At 35.8% G+C, this 22,128-nt stretch overlaps 1 protein-coding gene across 2 annotated transcripts in view; it reads left to right on the top strand.

The window, feature by feature from the left end:
• The window catches only part of LOC125658013 (WD repeat-containing protein 11-like), a 47,265-nt gene extending 39,334 nt beyond the window's left edge, over positions 1-7,931 (top strand). For both annotated transcript variants that reach the window (XM_048889038.2, XM_048889039.2), the window contains exons 23-30: positions 3,064-3,148; positions 5,036-5,161; positions 5,357-5,523; positions 5,657-5,751; positions 6,082-6,179; positions 7,011-7,085; positions 7,177-7,312; positions 7,738-7,931. In XM_048889038.2, coding sequence (XP_048744995.2) covers positions 3,064-3,148; positions 5,036-5,161; positions 5,357-5,523; positions 5,657-5,751; positions 6,082-6,179; positions 7,011-7,085; positions 7,177-7,312; positions 7,738-7,811 — 856 coding nt within the window. In that variant the 3' untranslated portion in view covers positions 7,812-7,931. The remainder of the gene's footprint in view (positions 1-3,063; positions 3,149-5,035; positions 5,162-5,356; positions 5,524-5,656; positions 5,752-6,081; positions 6,180-7,010; positions 7,086-7,176; positions 7,313-7,737) is intronic.
• The last annotated feature ends 14,197 nt before the right edge of the window (positions 7,932-22,128 follow it).

Below are 22,128 nucleotides of genomic sequence, written 5' to 3' on the forward strand. Positions count from 1 at the left end.
AGGCATTATTGCGAAAGTTTAAAATTCGTTATGCGAGAATATATAAATTTACAGTGTGGAATAAACTTCGTGGGAGAGAGATTACAGCAATTTGTTTACGAATTGCCAGGAACCGCCTAATAGCCATCATTGCCTGTATGGCTCATTCTGACTGGCTGATAGTTCTCATGAATATTCCAAGCGAAAGGTCATGCGGACATGACCCCCTATGGGGTTACGTCAGATCCTAGTGTAGCGATCTAAGTGAGCGGATCTCAGGATCTAGTTTCAATCAGATTGAACATACTGGTACCGTTGCTGAGAGACCACGTTCTGGTCGTCCGAGGTCAACCACGGCTCGTCAGGACCGTTATCTGGTCAATATGGCAAAGCGGAAGAGGTTCCAAAGTGCTGTTACGCTAAATACAGACTTTCAAACAGCAACAAGTGTGTGTGTAACACCACGAACAGTACATAACATACTCCATGCAGCTAATCTCAGCGCATTCCGACCAGCAGTCCGCCCCAAATTGACCACAAGACACAGAACAGCCAGACTCCAATGGGCACGAAACCATGTCAATTGGCAACTGTGTCACTGGACCCCTGTTCTTTTTACAGATGAGTCGCGCTTTTGTGTAGACTTTCATGACGGTCGTAGGCGAGTTTGGTGCACGACAGGCGAATGTTATGCAGACTGCTGTGTTGCTGAGCATGATCGTTTCAGGGGTGGTTCTGTGATGGTTTGGGGTGGTATCAGTATAACCAGAAAGACTTGACTTGCACGTTATCGCAGGAAATGTTACGGGAATCAGATACCGATATGAGATACTGCACCCTATTGTCAGACTGTACGCAGGTGCTATCGGTGATTTCATTTTAATGGACGATAATGCTAGACCTCACAGGGCTCGCGTCATAACAGACTATCTGGAAAATGAAACCACTGAGCGAATGAACTGGCCGAGTCTTTCGCCTGATTTGAATCCCATAGAACATGCCTGGGACAAGCTATAGCAAGCCATTTCAGCGCGCCCAGTACTCTCTAGGAACCGTGAGGAGCTCTCTGCAGCACTCATCGAGAAATGGGCTAGATTGCCGCAAATCTTCTTCCGGAGACTTATCCGCAGTATACAGAGGCGTTGTCGCGCGGTCGCACGGGGTGGTCATACAGCATAATGAACACATCAGAACACTGCGCAAACGGTTACGTGTGAATTTTCCATCCTTTACCAAGGCTGTTTGTCATTCTCTTTTGAGGGTTGTGTTACAATTTATCCCGGTGTACGCTAACGCTTTATTGATTTTTGATAAACACAATAAAAATTGTTAGTTTACTTGTTAAAGATTTATATTATATAGTTATGATGAAATATATTGTTATTTCTTATAAATTAAATGATCATGATCCTTAACTTTTTTGTCCAGTATATTAAGTTCAAAGCAATAATTTTCTTTCTCTTTCCATATTATGTATTAGTAGATATTGTTAATACTTTGTCTGCAAATTCATCTCTGGCACTAACTGGTTTATTGTAAAATCTGTTGAAAGTGCCTGCAGATTTCCAGTTAGCTTTAGACATGATCTGACCAAGGGACATGCCAAATTTAAACATTTTGGACGTAGAAGCACCTCTTGTAGAGTGGTATTTGAACACATCGGTGTCTATTCCTGATTTTTGTTATCATTGATTTTAACCACCCTGCCAAAGTACAAGGTTTGACTCCTTTGTGAGGTTTGGTATGACTTATGAAGAATTGGTGTTCCTCCCCCTTAACTGCTATGTTCTCCTCATGTATTATAAGATAAAACTGTATACATCAAGTTTGCACTATCCATTTTTGGAAAATTAACATGTACATCTAAAGATGGACAATGTGACAGCAGTCACTTACCTGAACAAAATGGGGGGCACCAAATCTTGCATTCTAAACACAATCACCAAAGAAATATGGGAATACTGCATGTTGAAAATGATTATTCTTACAGCAGAATACCTTCCAGGTTGCCAGAACAGCATAGCAGACTGGGAGAGCAGGAATGTTCAGGGACTAAGCATAAACAGCTGGAAATTAAATCCAACAATTTTCAATCAAATAAAGAAAACACTGGGACCTATCAAAATAGACCTGCAGACCGATGGAATGCACAGGCTTCCCATTACATCAGTTGGAAGAAAGACCCATTAGCTCTCTCAGTGGATGCTTTTCTGACAACTTGGAAGAAAGAAAAGAAAGCATATGCTTTTCCCCCATTCTGCATGATCCTCAAGTGTCTATCCAAATTCCAGAGGGAAGGGGGAGAACTAGTGTTAATAACGCCTGCATGACAGACCCAATCATCCAGAGGGAAGGGGGAGAACTAGTGTTAATAACGCCTGCATGACAGACCCAATCATCCAGAGGGAAGGGGGAGAACTAGTGTTAATAACGCCTGCATGACAGACCCAATCATAGTATCCTCTATTGTTACATACGACAACTGCAAATTATATTGCCACCACAGAAAAATCTGTTAATGTCACCCATGGGAGACATTCACCCAATGATCCTTAAGGGTGCCCTGAAGCTAGTGGTATGGAAAATTTCCGGAAATGCGGGGAGTTTCAAAACAAAATTCAAAGTTACCCCCCGCATCTTTTCTTGGCCGTAATGGCGACGCATCAAATTCGGTTCCATCAGATAATTTTTTGTCTGCATTGTTATCAGGGCCGATGTCGCCCGGAGAAGCATTTGAGCTGCTCTCCATACCCCAGGACACATACAAAAGCCTGATGGGTGAAGAGAAAATTTACTGCACGCACAAGTACAGTAAATTAAAGTATATAGAAATGTAATCCAAAATTTTTGCAGCTACAACTTTGAAGACAACGGAAGAAGGAAGATCTCGCGAGATCTCGTGCTTTAAATAGGTTGGGAATACCGGAAGCTAGGGAGATTACATATTTATACCTTACTTTACAAAATAAAATACAAATTTAGACAGCTGACGAATATTTTACACAGTGGGATTTCTACAATGACAATAATACAAGCGTTAATTAGAAAGATAATATATGACAAAAGTGGTTAAATCATCTTCAGATTATTCGGAGACGAGTTTGACGTTAACTTTTGGACTACAGCCCAGTACTTTTTAAACCATGAGAAAGATGAGCGTAACAATTCTGTAAGTTGGACATAGTTTTCATTTGCACAATTATTAAAAAAGATTTGTCATAAAATGATAAGCACTAAATCACAACGAATACAACATACTACGCACAGCTTCATATAGCTAACCTTCATAACACATTAATCTATTTATAGTGAAATGAGTAACTCTTAATCAAGAACATTATCAAATCAAGATGAAATACCCGTCTTCAAAACGTTTCTTTCCTCACCAAACGCCATTCAAATGAGTATGATTGATTATATGTGGTTAAATTCCATATAAGAGTACCATGTGTTTCTCTAATACATTTTGTCTGTATATCTACAATGCAGTCTCTAGCAGACACTGGCTATCCCAAACGGACCGTTCTAACAACGACCGATCTCACTGAAATGGAACGTTCTAACTACGACCGATCTCACTGAAACGGAACGTTCTAACTACGACTGAGATATCCCAAACGGAACGTTCTAACAACGACCGATCTCACTGAAATGGAACGTTCTAACAACGACCGATCTCACTGAAATGGAACGTTCTAACTACGACCGATCTCACTGAAACGGAACGTTCTAACTACGACAGAGTTCTCCCAAACGGAACGTTCTAACAACGACTGAGATGTCCCAAATGGAACGCTCTAACTACGGCTGATCTCTCCTAAATGTTCTAACTACGACTGAGATGTCCCAAATGGAACGTTCTAACTACGACTGATCTCTCCCAAACGGAACGTTCTAACAATGACCGATCTCACGAAATGGAAAGACTGATCTCTTAAAAGCGGAACGTTTACGTACCACTTATCTTTTACGAATTGGACGCTTAACCACGACCGATCTCTCCCAAACGGAACCGAGTTCTCAAGAACGGAACATTTACCTAAAATCGATCTCTCACGAACAATACGCATAACCATGACCGATCTCACAAACGGACCGTTCTAACCAAGACCAAACTTTCACGAATGGAGCGCTTACTAACGACCGAGCTCTCACAAACGGAATGCTCTAATCATAAACAATCCCTCACAAGTGGAAAGCTTAAACACAGCGGATATCTCACGAACAGAGCGCTTAACTAGGACCGATTTTTCATGATTGGAATTTTAACCACGTCCGAACTCTCACGAACATAAAAACAAAACATTCTGCAAAATTCGTTTTCAAGAACGTACATAAAATCGCAAATATTTTGATATTTGTTATGTTTTGGGTATTAATATCAACATATGTATATAATGACCCCCAGATTCCAAAGCTGGTGTTCCATATCTGGCCTACTGTTATGATTTCTTTTAGCTGGAATATTCATGGTATATTAATAATTTTTTTTTACTGAAATCAAATTTCAACGATTGAATTTTTTGCATATTTAAAACTCTTGTTAAAGCGTATAATAGTCAAACATACTCTATATCTACACAAAGTACTGAACGCACTTCATTCGTCCTCTAAACCGTTTAAGAATAAAGGTCGCGGATCTAAAACACAGCAGAATTACTTCATTTGATTGATAATATTTTCTTGATTTCATTTTTAAAAAAGCAAACGTATATACGTGGACACATGGAAGTCATGTGTAATACACGTGATGACATATTCAACATCGTGGCTAATGGTTTCATGATCTGTGTGACAGTCTACTTTCTCCTCTGCCATGATAAGTTATATTTGTGGGTAACTGCCCGTTCTTTGGAAACAATTAAAATTAGATTCCTACGAAAATTACGAATTCCATAGTAGACTTCATTTGTAAATGAAGCACGTGAATAGTTTCTTTTCTTCTTGAAAATTTTCAAACGTACATACAAATTCCTCAAAGTCATGCACCACCTATATTTACTTTTTGATGTCTTAAAGATACTATGATTAAAATTTAACATCTTTCATCTATCAGCGGAAAGATCACCAGCTTATTTCTGTCGGTGATGAAGCACTGACAGACAACGGAAGTGCATGCTACACTGATCACAGCTGTAGCGAGGCGTATCTGGACTGTCTCCGACCTCAATCTTGCTATGTGGTATAGTATCTAGAGTATTTTCTATGGTATTTTGTTTGTTATTGAAAGTTGATTTTATAAAATGTATTGTGAGTTAGGAAGAAAATTAATAGCAATGATAGTTCCGTCATATCAATCGTTATTTTGAATGAGAAATATGAATATTGATGTACAGAAAGAAAAGTATTCAGCTAATTGTCATCATTTTCCTTTCAGAAACAACAATTTCACAGAGTCGAGCAACACAACAAGAAAAGAAAATCACAAGCGAATAGGCACAGATGTATACAGAAATTTACAATGATGGGAAGACTCGAGGAAGCGACTAAAATTCTGCTGGAAACGGATTTTCATTCCGGGTCATACCGAGAGGACTATCTGCAGTATATAATTATGTTTAATATTTTTGGAGTGAATTCTTGTGGATTGGGTCATTATACATGTAATAATACAGTATAAAAGGTGTTAGGGACGGTCATTGATTTTTGAGGTTATGTTGGCACTTTTTAATTTTAGAGCATGTCTGTTGTCCAGTGATAGAACAAATAGCACAGCACAGAGCACACTAAAACTTGTCGCAACTCATCTGATCATTTCTGGAAACTTAGAAGGTAATTGTTGTCGATACCCTGTTACCTAGGACAATGGCGTAACTTACTATTGATATCCTGTATGTTCAAGTAGCACCCCTTACAATGAAAGCGAAAGGTGAAAACCTGAATATACCATGTTAATAATGATTTTTTTTGGTAAATGGTTTATAAACCATAAAGTTCTGCCATATAATTCATATTCATAATGCATGTTGCATTTTGAATTGTTTGTAGTTGAATTATATTTTTAGACCAATGTGTTTCCTGAACTGATTTAAAAATCAATATCTGCACTATATATTTTTCCTATTGGGGAAAATACACGCAATTTTTTATTTATTTTGCTAGAGGGCGTGGTGATTTTGTGTCTGCTGGATAAAGTGTTGGATGCATGTAGATACCTTCAGACTTATAACCAGTGGGAAGAGGCAGCCTGGCTTGCTAAGGTGTGCACATGATAACTTAGTGAAACGAAATTCTAATGGAAAATTATGGTTAAACTTCCTATCACGTTTTCATGCAATAGGATTTATTGATAAGCAAGCATTTAGGGAATATACAATTTGTATACCCCTTACCGGCAAAATATTCTTTTGATGAAAATAGAATGCCACTTAATGCAAAATTCTTTAGAAATTCAATTTACAAATGTTCATGTATGTCAGAATATCTCCAGATTCAAATATGTAAGGTAAACTGGTAAGAATTAAAAAAAAAAATGTGGAATAAGGTTTCAATTCCTCAACATTCATCACGCAAAAACAAAATTCGAACATGATTAGTAACCTGACATGGTAAAGCAATGTACCAAATATCAAATGAATGTCTGCTAGCATAACAAAAAATGCGGAAAACTGATTATTTCTAAGTCCTAGGGTCACAACGCAGCAAAATGTCAATGGAACGTGGTACAGCAATGTACCAAAGCAATGTACCAATATCAATGAAATGTCTGCAAGCAAGACAAAAGAAAGTGTGGAAAAATGAGTATTTGCGTTTAATTTCCAAGTCCAAGGAACATACTTGTATCTTGGCAAACAATCAATGGATAGGAATAACTTCGAACTTAATCTGTAGCTTGTCATGGTAAAGCAATGTACCAAATATCAAAAGAATAGTTAAAAGAATGTTTGCAAGCATGACGAAAATATGTGCAGAAGACTGATTTGTCGGACTGACAAACAGACAGTCTGTCTGTTTGTCAGTACAAACCTAAAGCCCCTTTTGCAAAATTCGCAGGTAGGGGAATAAAAATGATTCATTAATCTAAAATTCAGGTGATGTTGAACGAGAAAGACTGTGAAGAAGTATTTTTGAAGTGGATAGAACATTTGACATCAACTAAACAGATGGCAAGTATATAAATACTTTATTTCGTAGAATAAGAAATTCATAACTGTAATTTCTGAAATAAATACACAGATTTAGTATTTCTTCTTGTAGCTACATGCAATTTACATTATGATGTCGCGGTCAAAATTCGATGACGTCTTGAAAACGCTTCACTACATTGGGTATATAGAGACGGCGGCTTGCTTTCTCAAAGCCTCTCAAGAAATAGGATTTCAATTGACAAAAGGTAGGCAATTTAAAGCCCCAGCAAAATGTTTCATTAAAACAGGGACAAATGAATATCAATGAAATATTTTCTCTTGATCCGGGTCTTTGTTAAGGGATCCTTTGTCATCCTAGCGCCTATCGCGACATAAGACTTCATTTTTTAGTCTGATATGAAAGAATGGTGACCTTTACTTCTAATAATATAATATTGAGTATTGGGTGAAGAAAAGGATATTTCATACTCAACCCATGACCTTGTCTGACCCGATCCCGGGCCTGCTGCTTTATACCAAGTAGGCGTTCTGCAACATACATATGTAGCTGTCGTGCGCTTCCTATCTGCCAAATGTTACAATTAAAAGTTTAAATAAGAAAAGTCCAAACATTTTTGTAATATTGGTTGCTGTTATTACAACTTTCTACTGTCGATTTCTGATCTTTCAGACGAAGCTGAAACTGTTATGGAGAAGTACCATTCACACGTCGAGCGATTGGGCCTGCAGATTTATACAAACTGAACATTCCATAGATTTGTTAACTTGAAAAGGACAATCATTTTGCGAGATATATTTTCAAAGACTTGAAAAGAGCGATGTTGACTTGATCAGAGTATTAAAAATTGCTTGTTAATTTATTGACGATTCATTTAGCACATGCTTTCAGATTGGATTTTATGAACTGGTGTTGTTCAATGATCCGTACTTTTGGTTGAATATATGATAATTGCGTGGACCCTGAAAATATACTAGGGAGATTAAACGGGATGCTATGGGTTTAAGTCAGCTTCAGAACATCGCTCGGTCTTTTCCGTTTTTTCTCAACTTGGCGGAAAAAGTCGATCAATGTTCCAACTGCACCCGAGCCTGATGACGCGACCTTTGTAGGGTAGAACATGACCGTACACATTTGTGGTGGTAGGGGGTGCGCATGCGCAGGTACGTGTTTATTGGAATCGGCAATATTTAAGAGAATTTTTAAAATATGCTCTGTTTGGTTGTGAAAAATAGATTTTAGTATTATTCTTTTGAAATATGTCGTGGGAGTCTTATATAAATATTGCATGTAGTTGAGGGTAACATTGAAAATTTTCACCCCGAGAAAACCATTGTCAACCGAGGCGTAGCAAACAATGGTGGCGAGGGGTGACATTTTTCAATATTACCCTCAACTACATGCAATATTTGTTTTATTATACTGAATGTTATATAAACAACAAAGCAGAAAGACTTACGTCTGTTGACATTTGATTTATCACTGTCATGCGATATTTTGTATATCGATGCGGGTATTCGTGTTTATAACAAACACTCAAACGACGTCGTCGAACAATCTACGGCGAACCGTACGCGCATAAATTTGACACATGTGATATATTTTTTTATAATATCGCCCGTTGTCAAGTACTGTTGCCCGTTGCTAGATACTGTCACCCTGGAACGCGTGCTTTCTGTTCTCAAATGGTAACAATATGTTTTTTTCAAATGCTTTTCGACCAATCAAATTCAAGGTTTTTACATGAAAGTATAATAAAATAATTTATTCATTTATAGATTGTTACATTTACATGACATGTTCACATCAGCAAAGCTTGACAAATTAAATTAAGTAATATTTTGATGTTCATATATTAAAATGGGTACCATTTGTGAAGTTGCACTGAAATTTTTAAACGAAAAACGACATTCAAGCTTTTGAGCATCAATAGTGCTAGATTTATATCAATTGTTTAAGGTATTTGTTATCAAATTCATGTCACTACATTAAGGATGAAACATCAAACGATATTTTGACCCTTTTTATACGCCCGTCTGTAGACGGGACGTATTATGGTACAGCGATGTCTGTTCGTCCTTCCGTCCGTCCGTTCGGGGTTTTCTCTTTATAATTTCATTTCCCTTTCACATATCATGCTGAAACTTGCTGTGTAGCTTCTTTGTGGGTCACTCTAGATCATACTGTAATTTTGATCCATTTCGACTTTTTTCCAGGAGTTTTGCCCCTTTATTTGGAAATAATTATTATATGGAGGGTACATAGTTGTCCGCCCCACAGTTTTCAAGTGAGAGCCTTCTTATTATGCCCCCCTTCAAAGAAGAGGGGCATATTGGTTTGCACCTGTCGGTCGGTCGGTCGGTAGACCACATGTTGTCCGCTCAATATCTTGAGAACCATTCACTTGATGATAATGATATTTCATATGTGGATTGCTTATGAGTAGAAGAGGACCCCTATTGTTTTTCAAATCCAAAGATCAAGGGGTCAATCTTTTCTGGACACAGGAATATAATGTCCGCTCAATATCTTGAGAACCCTTTGCTTGAAAAACATCAAACTTAGCACAATGGTACATCCTAAGGAGTAGATGACCCCTATTGATTTTGAGGTCATATGGTCAAAGGTCATGGGTCAAACTGGGCATAGGAATATACTGACCATTCAATGTCTAGAGAACCCTTTGCTTGACAGACATCAAACTTGGCACACTGGTACAACTTTAGGAGAAAATGACCCCTATTGATTTTGAGGTCACATGGTCAAAGGTCAAGGGTCAAACTGGACATAAGAATATAATATCCGCTCAATATCTTGAGAAACTTAGTACACTGGTATATCTTCAGGAGATGATGACTCGTGTTAATTTTGAGGTCACATGATCAAAGGTCAAGGGTCAAACTAGACATGGAAATATACTGTCTGCTCAGTATCTTGAGAACCCTTTTCTTGACAGACATCAATCTTGGTACACTGATACGTCTTCAGGAGAAGATGATCCCTATTGATTTTGAGGTCACATGTTTAAAGGTCAAGGGTCAACCTGGACATTGGAATATACTGTCCGCTCAATATCATGAGAACCCTTTGCTTGACAGACATCAAACTTAGTACAGTGGTGTATATTCAGGAGGAGATGACTCCTATTGATTTTGAGGTCACATGGTCAAAGGTCAAACTGAACATAGTAATATACTGTCTACTCAATATCTTGATAACCCTTTTGCTTGACAGACATCAAACTTAGTACACTGGTACATCTTCAGGAGCCTTATTGATTTTGAGGTCAAAAGTCAATTGTTGAACTGGACATAGTAATATATTGTCTCCTATATTTTAAGAATTATTTGCTTGATTGACACCAAACTTGGTACACTGGTACAGCATAAGGAGTAGATGACCCCTATTGATTTTTAGGTCACATGGTCAATTCACCCTTGACATAGAAAGATATTGTCTGCACAATATTTTGAATTGATGATGCTACTATCAATTAAATGATGTGTGTGTATAACCCTTTTCAATTTTGCACCATGGGGGGCATATGCGTTTTACAAACATATCTTGTTTTGTGGAGTGTTTGTATGGGTATTGAAGATGTGCATGTGGGATGGATTTTGATTTTCTACAATTTTTGAGAAAATTACAGGTTGTTGAACTTAGTCTATTTGGAAATTAATATTCTATGGAGGGTACATAATTTGTCCGTCCTACTCCACCCACAGTTTTCAAGTGAGGACCTTCTTATTTTGCGGAGTGTTTGTATGGGTATTGAAGATGTGCATGTAGGATGTATTTTGATTTTCTACAATTTTTGAGAAAATTACAGGTTGTTGAACTTAGTCTATTTGGAAATTAATATTCTATGGAGGGTACATAATTTGTCCGCCTAACTCCTCCCACAGTTTTCAAGTGAGGACCATCTTATTTTGTGGAGTATTTGTATGGGTATTGAAGCTGTGCATCTGGGGAAGGATTTTGATTTTCTCCCATTTAAAAAAAATTACAGGTTGTTGAACTGGTCCATTTTGAGGAAATCTAGATTTTTAAGCTAAAACCCTTTGTTCATAATGAAAGTTTGTCACAGCCTCATGATGGCTGATACTACCTGAAGCAAAGTTATACAAATTATAGCACAAGAAAAACACCCTATGTAAGCATTTCACGGGCGTATTATGTACCGTTTGCGGTACTCTTGTTAAAGAACTTTAAGACCTCGCAAGTCACACCTCGGATTAAGAATGTGAACTTACGTGGATTATCATCCCAATCTTGCAGTTTCCTACCTCCAAAATATAGATTAATGCATGTTATAATTTGATAAAAGGATTGAGACGAAGTGTGACGTCATGTTTATGTGTTGACGTACGTCACAATACGACAGTGGCAGAGGCTAGGAGTTCGTTTTATACAACAAAATAGAAGCAATGTAAACAAACGGTGTTTTAGCGCGATTCATAGAATTTACCTCAAATCCAAATTCGTTCACATTGACCATGGACAGCTCAAAAGTGCTGTTCATTTCTTAAACAAATCGCATTTTCCTTAATGAACCAACCAATTTCAGCACACGACACAATCTGTTCATATTGACTATGAACGGAAAACAAGCTAGTTTAAAGCACGCGACTGAATGAGCGTAATGATTTGAAAAAATACAACATGTGTTACAAAGATCTCGCAATGTCACATCCCGGATTAAGATTGTGAACTTACGTGAATTATCACACCACTCTTGTGGTGTACAGTGCACCGTGCATTGTTGATAAAAGGCAGGGTAAAGTGTGACGGCATGTCTATGTTTTGACGTACGTTATAATAAATTATTTCCTGACTGATGTACAAGCAATGTAAACAAATGGTGATTTAGTAAATGAATGTAAATATAAGAAATGAACAGTACTTTAGAGCTGTTCATGGTCAATATGAACGGATTTGGATTTAAGGCAAATTCTCAGTGAATCGCTAGCGCGATTCAAAAAATTTGCCTCAAATCCTAATCAGGGTAAAGTGTGACGGCATGTCTATGTTTTGACGTACGTTATAATAAATTATTTCCTGACTGATGTACAAGCAATGTAAACAAATGGTGATTTAGTAAATGAATGTAAATATAAGAAATGAACAGTACTTTAGAGCTGTTCATGGTCAATATGAACGGATTTGGATTTAAGGCAAATTCTCAGTGAATCGCTAGCGCGATTCAAAAAATTTGCCTCAAATCCTAATCCGTTCATATCGACCATGAACAGTTCAAAAGTGCTGTTCATTAAAAATGAACATGGATCAGAGGGCACCTGACGTCATAGGGATGTCATAGATCTAACATTTACTGTAGCTAAGGACTACATGTCACCGTCGTAGATCAACATGTTTGGCAGGGGAACATATGTCACATGTATGCTAGAAGTCTAGAATTTAATTTTTGACAGTGGTCATCTAATGTCACAGTTTGAGATAGTATTGCTTATAAGGAAGCTACAGGTCACCTAATTTCACATCTCTACGCATTATGAAATGGGACCAGAGCCTAATTTCACATCTCTACGCATTATGAAATGGGACCAGAGCCTAATTTCACATCTCTACGCATTATGAAATGGGACCAGAGTGCACCAGATGTCAGATGTAAACATCGCTGTTTATCAGGAAACTCTGGGCACGTTTAATTTCAAGAAGATTTCGAGTTACCATGTTACGCGAGTTGCTTGAGTTGTAAGTAAAACGTGTATTTCATGACACTAGTGTTGAACAACGGATTTTAAACGTTTACTCCTGCCTTTAGCGGGAGCATTAAGTGTTCAACATGACGGAGAATGAAGAAAATATTGAGTTTGACATGTGAAAACTTTTTCGGAATACAAAGCAAAATTACCATGAAAAAAGATACATATAACTGAAGTTTAATTAAGAGATATTTTGTTTTTATAATTGCTATAATATATGCAAGTATTGCTACATGTATGTATTGATCTCAATATATTGTAAATAAAGTAAATGTTTGGGGGGTGAATTATATACGGTCTACGTTTGCTTTAATTTTGATGATATTTACACTATTTTAGTACTGCATGTACATGCTTATTCATGTCAGTAATAGGAATTAAATACTGCTCGGTATCAAAATGAACTATACCACATATAAATAAATTGCCATTGATCCGATTTTCTTATCAAACGCCATTTTTCAAAACAACACTAGATCAACAGCTGTTTTATTCACATTCAAGGGGTCTAGCCCCCGCGCATGCGTGTACAGGCATCACTCCCGAGTTTCCCCAAGTCGTGCCCTCTAACATCACCTAATATAAATTAGATCAACAGTTTTGCTAAATTTTAATATTTGATATTCGTATACGCTTGATTTACACACATTTTTCGACTTGACATGCATTTCTCGTGGGACTTTAAGCCTATAAGAGCCAGGGGTTCTCGGTTTTTTAAATCAGTTTTCCCTTAAGACAGTCAACGACGAAGTTGTGCCACATCTCAACAAAGCCCAGCGGAATAATGCTAGAAGCAGGCGAATCACAGACAGCAGTTGCCAGCGTATACGAATATCAAATACCGCTAAAGAATTATAGTTATCTTATTTCAGCAGTGATAGCGTAAGTAATAGAATACTTTTTTTTTTAAACGATATACGGACGTGAATCAAAAAATTTTCTTCAATGTTTTTGTTTTTAATTTTTGAATTATTTTTTTTTTTTATTTCAATGAGCAGATTTAGAACATTGCATTTTAAGATATTCAAATTCTTTCGATTATTTAAAAAAAGTTCCATCAATAAACATGGAATGCCATTTTCAAAATTTCCGGTGTTTTTTTTTTTTTTTTTTTTTTTTTTTTTGCGTATGTCAGTCGTATTTTTGTTTATTGCAAATCTAGAAAAATTCTACAAAGATAGAGATGATGTTGAAATGTGCTTTTGGCCAAAGTACTTCTATGTAAAATAGATCTTATTGGTATGCTAAAGAAGTGATTATTCTCTCTCTCTCTCTCCCCCCCCCCCCTCTCTCTCTCTCTCTCTCAGTCAATCGATCAAGTGGGTGGGGTTATATTTCCTCACCCGTGTAGATCCGCTAATTGGGCATATCTTGGATATACGTATTACGTATGTAATGAACAAAGCTTCAATCTTAGAATCAACATTATGAACCTTTAACTTCATTATTAACATAATCTTGTTGTAGCTATCAAGTTTTGGATTTATCGTGAAGATCGTTCATCGTTTATACTATCGTATCGTGCGTGTATCCTGTTCTATCGTTTGTCAAGAATAACGTCGCGGGTACAGTTGGAGACATGGTATACAAAATGCATCAGAACTAAATTTCAGGAAAATATTTTGTCTCGTAGTACTATATCGTAACGTAGCAATATATGAAATAAACGACAAATAATTTGTAAGGGGGATTCTAATCTGTCTCTCACAATGAGTGACGGACACATGGAATAATTTGTAAGGGGGATTCTAATCTGTCTCTCACAATGAGTAACACATGCATACTTTCCGTTTCTCTTCACTTTGAGTGTCCATATGTATTTTGAATACAGTATAGTAATCAACAGATAAATGAAAATGATTAACACACAATTCGCGCCATGCTCTATTTTATTAAAACTTAAAATTTAAAACCTGAATACACATGATAGGAATAATTATTTCCGGATACTACAATATACATCATGCAGAATCTCTATATGGATATTTAAATTTTTACCGAATAGGTTTATGAATTATATATATTACTTATTCCGAAAAACCGATAGCTGTTTGAAATGACATAACGAATAAAATGTATAATTCTACAATTTCAATATTCAAAAATTGAACTGTGCATCATTTTTTCATTCATATTGAGACATCGCCAGCTTAAGGTGTTATTTTCCATGTGCAATTACATATAGCCCGGGGAGCGTATATCAGTTACTATTGGCTGCTTATTTGTTATGACTATGTTTATTAATTCTTCATTATTACTTATCCGTTGTTTGGACTCATTAATCTCCAATATGTAGATCGCCGACATCATGTAATATTTTATGTGAATATTCATTAGACGGAGTTGGGACGGCATTTTTATCAAGGGATGGTATGGACACCCAGAGGCAGGTTGTAGAAGCCATGTGGGTAGATGACGCATGCCGATTCGGAGTTTTCTGTGCACAATCTCAAATTGTGCTTTTGTAAGTGCTAGCGCATTGCCATGCTCAAACCTGGTCATTCTCATGTAATGAGACACTGTATCGAAATGAAATAAATGGGGAAAATTATTAGAGGTGTTTAATCTATTCAATTGTTCTCTCTCTGTAATAGAGTGAAAATTTACATGTTTTAATACTTTATTTCAGGGATTTCATTTATTGATAATAAATTGCTTTAATTCAATTTCTTTACAGAGTTTTGAAATTTGATATGAGAATAAAGTTTTATCTAATTGAAATCATTATTATAACTATGATTTGTCTTAGTCTTGTTATTTCATCACTTCTTAAGTTTTACTGCTTATCATGCAGAACAGGTTTTTCTTTAGGATAATTGTTACTATTTATAGATCACTTTAGTCTGGTCACATGACTTTTAGAAGGGAAATTTCTTTTGAGGACAGGTATTCTTGTTTTCATGCTTAAGTGGCATAGAAGGGTTGTTGGTAAAAGTTTGCTATAGTAGTTTGCTCCTTACTAGTTGATTGATTTACTGGATGGAGATTTATTCTATTTGAACAGGTTAGTATTAAACTTAGGATGCACTATTTCTTTATTTTCACTACTTTATCTTGTCTGAGTGAATGTTTGAATGATAGACAATATGAGGGAGTGAATGATCTTTGAAAGTTTGCACGAATGCTGTAAATAATTGATATAGAACATATTAATATATAATTAACTAAGATTCAAATTAATGTGTTTAACTTTTAGAGGGGAAAATGAATGTATTACACTTTTATAAATTCTTAAGAGTAAATATTCATTCATGCAATAAATTATAACTTTACAGTAAATACCTATTTAAGGTCTTCCGTAACAACGGAAGACCTTCTACTGATTGTGCTGGTTAAGATTATTCTTATTATTCTTTTTTTCCCCTTCTTTTTCCTAGACGCTAACTTTGAAGCTTCATATCTCGCTCATTTCTGCATGGATTTTGCTCAAATTTTCAGGGTTTATAAACTTTACAGAACACTTTTAAAATCATGTACTACATTTCAGAAATACCCTTCTGTTCACGAGTTATTCCCCTTTGAATGAAATTTTAGGGGCTTTGGTTTCCAGACAAAGGCTCCGAGACTGTAAAAGCTTGAGCAGAAAATGCATTGAAAATGAAAAGTAGGAGCATTGTAGTTGTGCACATCGTTTTTTGTTTTTTGATTACAATGCTCGATATGGTGGTTGACAGGGTTAAAAAATAAGGACGCCTAAAGGAGCAAAAAATTACACATATTTTCCTTTGTATCTTTTAAACTAAAAATATTTTGTTAAGACATGTAGGACAAAAGTTGTACAAAATGTTAAGAGCTTTCTTTTGATATCCCTAAAAATGGGCTGGCCCCTTCAATTAGGGATCTGGTGATCTTCAAAGTTTTCGCTTTATAACTCAAAAACGGTAAATATTTCGATATGGCTTTCGCTAGAAAAGTTGTTTTTTGATATCTTATTGATCTCATAAACATAATATTTTGCTCGAGTATTGTGTTATATATGAGTAAAAAGCTTGACCCGCAAACAGGTAACCGTATCATTAAGTAGGTGAAGGGGGGGGGGGGGGTATGCGTATAACTTAAATAAACTTGCTTTAATTGATAAATCTGACTTCATGAAATGCTAATATTCTTTTAAAATAAGGTTTTAACGTGATCTATAGTTCCTTTAAAAATCATCTATCGACAACTTTCTTTTGTTATTATTTAGTAGCTTTAATATAAACAATCGTTCCAAAGAAAAAATTAAAACAACGATATATTAGATTGAAGAAATAAACCTTCAAGCATAGAATAACTCAGTCATTAACTACACGCATCTTACATACACCGCGGGGTTTGTTTTTGTTTACAATTACCTAAACGCCTCGAGGAACCAACGCGTGTGAACCAGGGCATGTACACAAAGTAAACATTGTCGTCCTAAATATAACACAGAATGTTATGTTTTTGATTATATTGGATTTTTAGAATAATTCAGTCTTTCCGGGGATGTATACACTTGTTTATACGTCCCTGGTCTTACGTTTGATTTGTTTTAAATTCAAAACTCTAGAGCATTGAGTCAGGCATCAAATTAAAAATCTGCAATTTAATATACAGTTCGTTTCTCAATAATGTATAATTGAATGTGTGTTTAATATCGGAGATTCATCGCTGCTGGACTAGCGATCTGTGATTTCACACTACTCTTACTGAACACACAAGCTTTACTCAAATTCTTCGTTGTGAAAAAGAAAATGGATACATTTTACAAACATAACGAATTATTTCTGAGCATGTTTTGAAATCAATAGTTTATAATCATGATTAAACCAAATCTAAACATGCGTATAGAATATTCAGAAACCCATAGCCGACCAGTCTCATTTCAAATGATTTGTTGTTTTATTGTTTAAAAACAATGACTTTGATTAAACATTGATTCAGAACTCCTGGTCAAATTATGTAACTTCAGCACGTGTCCCTAGCGTGAAATTCATACGCGACTTCTGTGCGCACTGTGTACATAATATACCTACATGTATTTACGCAGATAGATATTAAAGTTTTAAAAAATATTCAAGATTTAAGAGCAATTTATTTGATTTGTATGTATAAATAATTCAAACTCGATGAATTATTCTCTTATCAGTTTTTCATGTTAACTGAGGCTGCATTAGTACCTGACCCAAGGACATTGGTAAAGTTCAAGGTTTTTATGTCACACAGCTCCGACGGAAGACCTCTCGTTGCTTTGCAACGAGCTTTGCTCTAGTTTGTTATAATTATTTAGAACAGCAACACATACTATAAAGTAGGCGGATTGCTTTATATTTGCACCGACCTTTGCGCCTCATGGGAGCTAAAGGTTAATTGTAGAAATGTGGTAAGTTTTACTATAAATTCAGTATTACACGTGCAAATTCTTAAAGCACTTATAGTCAGTTTTCTTTTTGTTCAATTCATGTACTTTAGCAGTTTAGCATGAATTATCTATTATTTAGAATTTATTCAGTTTGTGTATATCATAAACTCTTTATGATAAGCTTAGGGAAAAATTATTGATTCAATAAATTATTGCAATTTATAATTTCTATGTATTTTAAACTATCTTTTAATATTATGACAAGGACCTTGATTGTAAAATTCTTATGCAGAGTTATTGTTCTTGTATTCATAACTTTGATTGCATTTCAGGGTCATGCAACAATAATTTTTAGTTACATTGCCACAATAAAGATACAACCCACAACACCGGAGTTCATGTTATTATTCCACCCGGTTACATCTCGATCAATTCTATTTAAATCTTCGACTCGCACATGCCTGTACGTGGCTAAGCTACTTCAAATTAACAATGAATATTATAGACCTGGGAGGTTATGTTGTTTCATCAGCAGAACTTTAAGGACCCAATAAACATTAGACAAATAGTTTGTGGACATTGAGAAAATCCTATCACATAAAGGTGTACATTTTGATCTTATCTTGGCATTTTCATCCTGGGGGTAGGTGCCGTAAACAAAAATCAATATTATTGATTTGATTTTTAAATAAAAAATTCAGTAACATTATTTTTCATTGATTACAAAATGTATATAACACTGTAGATTTCAGTTTATTGTATTATACACCAAAGGGCAGATTACTCTTCATGTAATTGCAGACAAGTAGCATGGTATCTGAGCTCTCCAGTGTGCAATGTATACAGGACCCCTTAGTTTGTGGTGTCATTTGTATAAAACGTACGTCTCTTCAAGAATGCTTCGCTCATATCGGAACTAAGCCAACTGTAGATGAAATACTACAAATTTATACCTATGCATGGTGCTCAAGGCGTGAAGGTTCTTATTTTGTGGCAACGCTTGTCGTCACGCAGGACTTCACTTTTATGGTCTCATCGGAAAGACCAGTGATTCCTATGTCTAAAAGTCATGTATTTAGCAAGGGACCAGTCACTATTTTCTCAAATCAACAACATCAAAACATATGACATTTCAACACTTTACACGACAATTCCTCACAATAAATTATAGACTAGATTTTTTTGACATCATAGACAGTTGCGTCTTCAACAAAAATGGAAATATTCATATCAAGTGATCAGTCATTCAAGTCTTATTCTACACACAAGTACTCTGCAGTTGATTTTAAAAAATGTTGGCGCTCCTCATTGACAATATCTTTGTAGTCTTTAGTGGAACATGGCGGTCTTTAATTTGGATATATGGATTTTCGTTTCTGTACCAGAACTGACTATTTGATGACTGTACATATGAAAAATGTTTGATATCTCGAAGGATGATCTGGAGGACCCCAGCCATTCTGCTAGAGCCTGTGACCCTTAGAGACACAGAGTGACACCTGTACCATGATATGACATTGCGATTATTTCTAATATATTTATACTTATTCATGCTGCACAATCTCACCGCAGCTCTGTTTCTGCTGAGTAAGGGTCAGTTGAATTAACACTAATGTAAAGATGAAAAATATCATTTATTGAAAATGAAGAAAAATATACAAAATGGTATTTTACTATGCTGATCCCTTAGAATTACAGATGTACAATAGATATGCACAAAAATACAAACTACATCAAGTATACAGCAAAGGGATGGCACATCAGAAAATAAAAAAAAACCCAAAAATTAAAACTAATATACACATGTAAGCTTGAAGTAAGGTAGGAAAGTTGGCGTGGTACATGTAAGCTTGAAGTAAGGTAGGAAAGTGGGGGTGGTGGTGGCCGATGAAATTTTATGCTGCTTTACTACTGTTGATAAAGTCAGACTGACAAACACTGACTACATCAATAAAATTAGGATTCGACCTTTTTAAAATATCATTAGTTCATAACTTGGTGTCAATTCATTTACTGTTCACTCTTTAAATGCTGATGATGAAATTAAACAGATGTTTTCATTACCAATAGACAAATACATACAATGCAACTCCCTTATATGACAAAATATTTCGAAAATGGTTAAATCTATTATAAGAAATGGCATATTCAAAAACTTAATGGGGTGATTAAAACTGCAAAACTTTTCTTCAAATGTACAATTAGAATAACAACATGTTGTATACTGTTGTTCACAAAACTCATGAGCTGAATCTCAACACCAAATATTCTATTACAATAAACATATTTGAATGATATGGTTATTTCACTAATCCGTGGCCGAGTGGTTAGAGCATTGCGCTCAAAATCACACGGTCTCTCACCTCTGTCGGCTTTCTAAATGTGTAGCATGGGGGTGTTTTAATGTCAAACGAGTTACTTCTGCTATCAAACAAAAATTACAATATTAATTTATATTTAAAACGGGTACAGTGATATGAATGATTCTTCAAAGGACCAATTGTACAGAATCTGTAAACAAAACTTTGGATTTGAAAACTACATTAATAAATTACCTCCAAAATACAGAAAAATACTTTTAAAAAACTCCGACCAGCAAACTATCGCCTTCCAGCTGACACTGGTAGATGACATGAGGGTACCACTCAACAAAAGAATATTTCCACCATGCAGCAACAAACAGATTAGTGATGAATACCAAAATATTTTGGAATGCAAAGCTTTAATCAGTAAAAGAAAAATGTATCTACTCCAAAAGACTAAATGCTATTTTTTTAAAAAAAAATTTTATTCCTAAACGACACCATGTTGAAAAAAAAACTTAGTATGTTCATCTTAAGAATGTATGAAGCTGTATGGCCTTTGCCTATCTGCAGTTCTATATACTTTTTTGTCCTATCTATTTTGTACTTCTGACTTGTTTGTATATATGTTGTTATTGTACCTCATGTACCAACATTTGGTATGAGTGATTGAACTAACACTAACATCGCAGTCCACATTATGCGCATGACCATATGACGAGTGATGTAATGAAAACGTGATAATTTGCGTAACGGCTCACGTTTGAAATGAAAATATAAAATCGAAAGATCAAAATTAATAGAAATTGAAATACACATGCCATTCTGTGTAAATTTCCACAGTGTCCACACACTGACCTTTCATTGAGAAATTTACCTTCAGTTGTATTTTGTGGGGAAATTAACATATTGGAGTCTCAATGGGTTAGCACAGAGGAAACTAATCTCAGCGAGATTCGTCGAGGCTGGATATTTGGACTGACGCCTCTTCCGAAACTCAGACCAGTGTCACATAAAGTGATTCGGGAAATCTTACCTGAACTTCGGCCGCTTGTTGCGATTAAAATGGGTTAAATTGAATTTCTTGTCCGCTTCAACTTTTCGCCTTAGACATCCTATTAACTCCCTATCACAATGAAACATGCATTTCTTACCTTTACAAGGTGTAAATCCCACAGTAATTCAAGTTGGCTATTTTCGAAGCCATTGCAAACGGCCACCATTTCATATTTTACCTTCTCAACACTGGAGAGTTCCGATATACTACTTCATGACAATTTGTACTATGATTGAAAATACAGAACTTACTGGTTGACATTTACTTTGTACAAAGCATTTAAGCATAAAAATTAAAAGCAATAAAAAGAAAACTGTGTAATATTTAATCAATCTATTTGAAGGCGTCCTAAACTATCGGATCTCTTCAATGTTGAGAAGGTAAAATATGAAATGGTGGCCGTTTGCAATGGCTTCGAAAATAGCCAACTTGAATTACTGTGGGATTTACACCTTGTAAAGGTAAGAAATGCATGTTTCATTGTGATAGGGAGTTAATAGGATGTCTAAGGCGAAAAGTTAAAGCGGACAAGAAATTCAATTTAACCCATTTTAATCGCAACAAACGGCCGAAGTTCAGGCAAGATTTCCCGAATCACTTTATGTGACACTGGTCTGAGATTTGGAAGAGGCGTCAGTCCAAATATCCAGCCTC

The sequence above is a fragment of the Ostrea edulis genome, chromosome 9 (assembly GCF_947568905.1).
Source record: "Ostrea edulis chromosome 9, xbOstEdul1.1, whole genome shotgun sequence".
NCBI classification, from domain to species: Eukaryota; Metazoa; Mollusca; class Bivalvia; order Ostreida; family Ostreidae; genus Ostrea; species Ostrea edulis.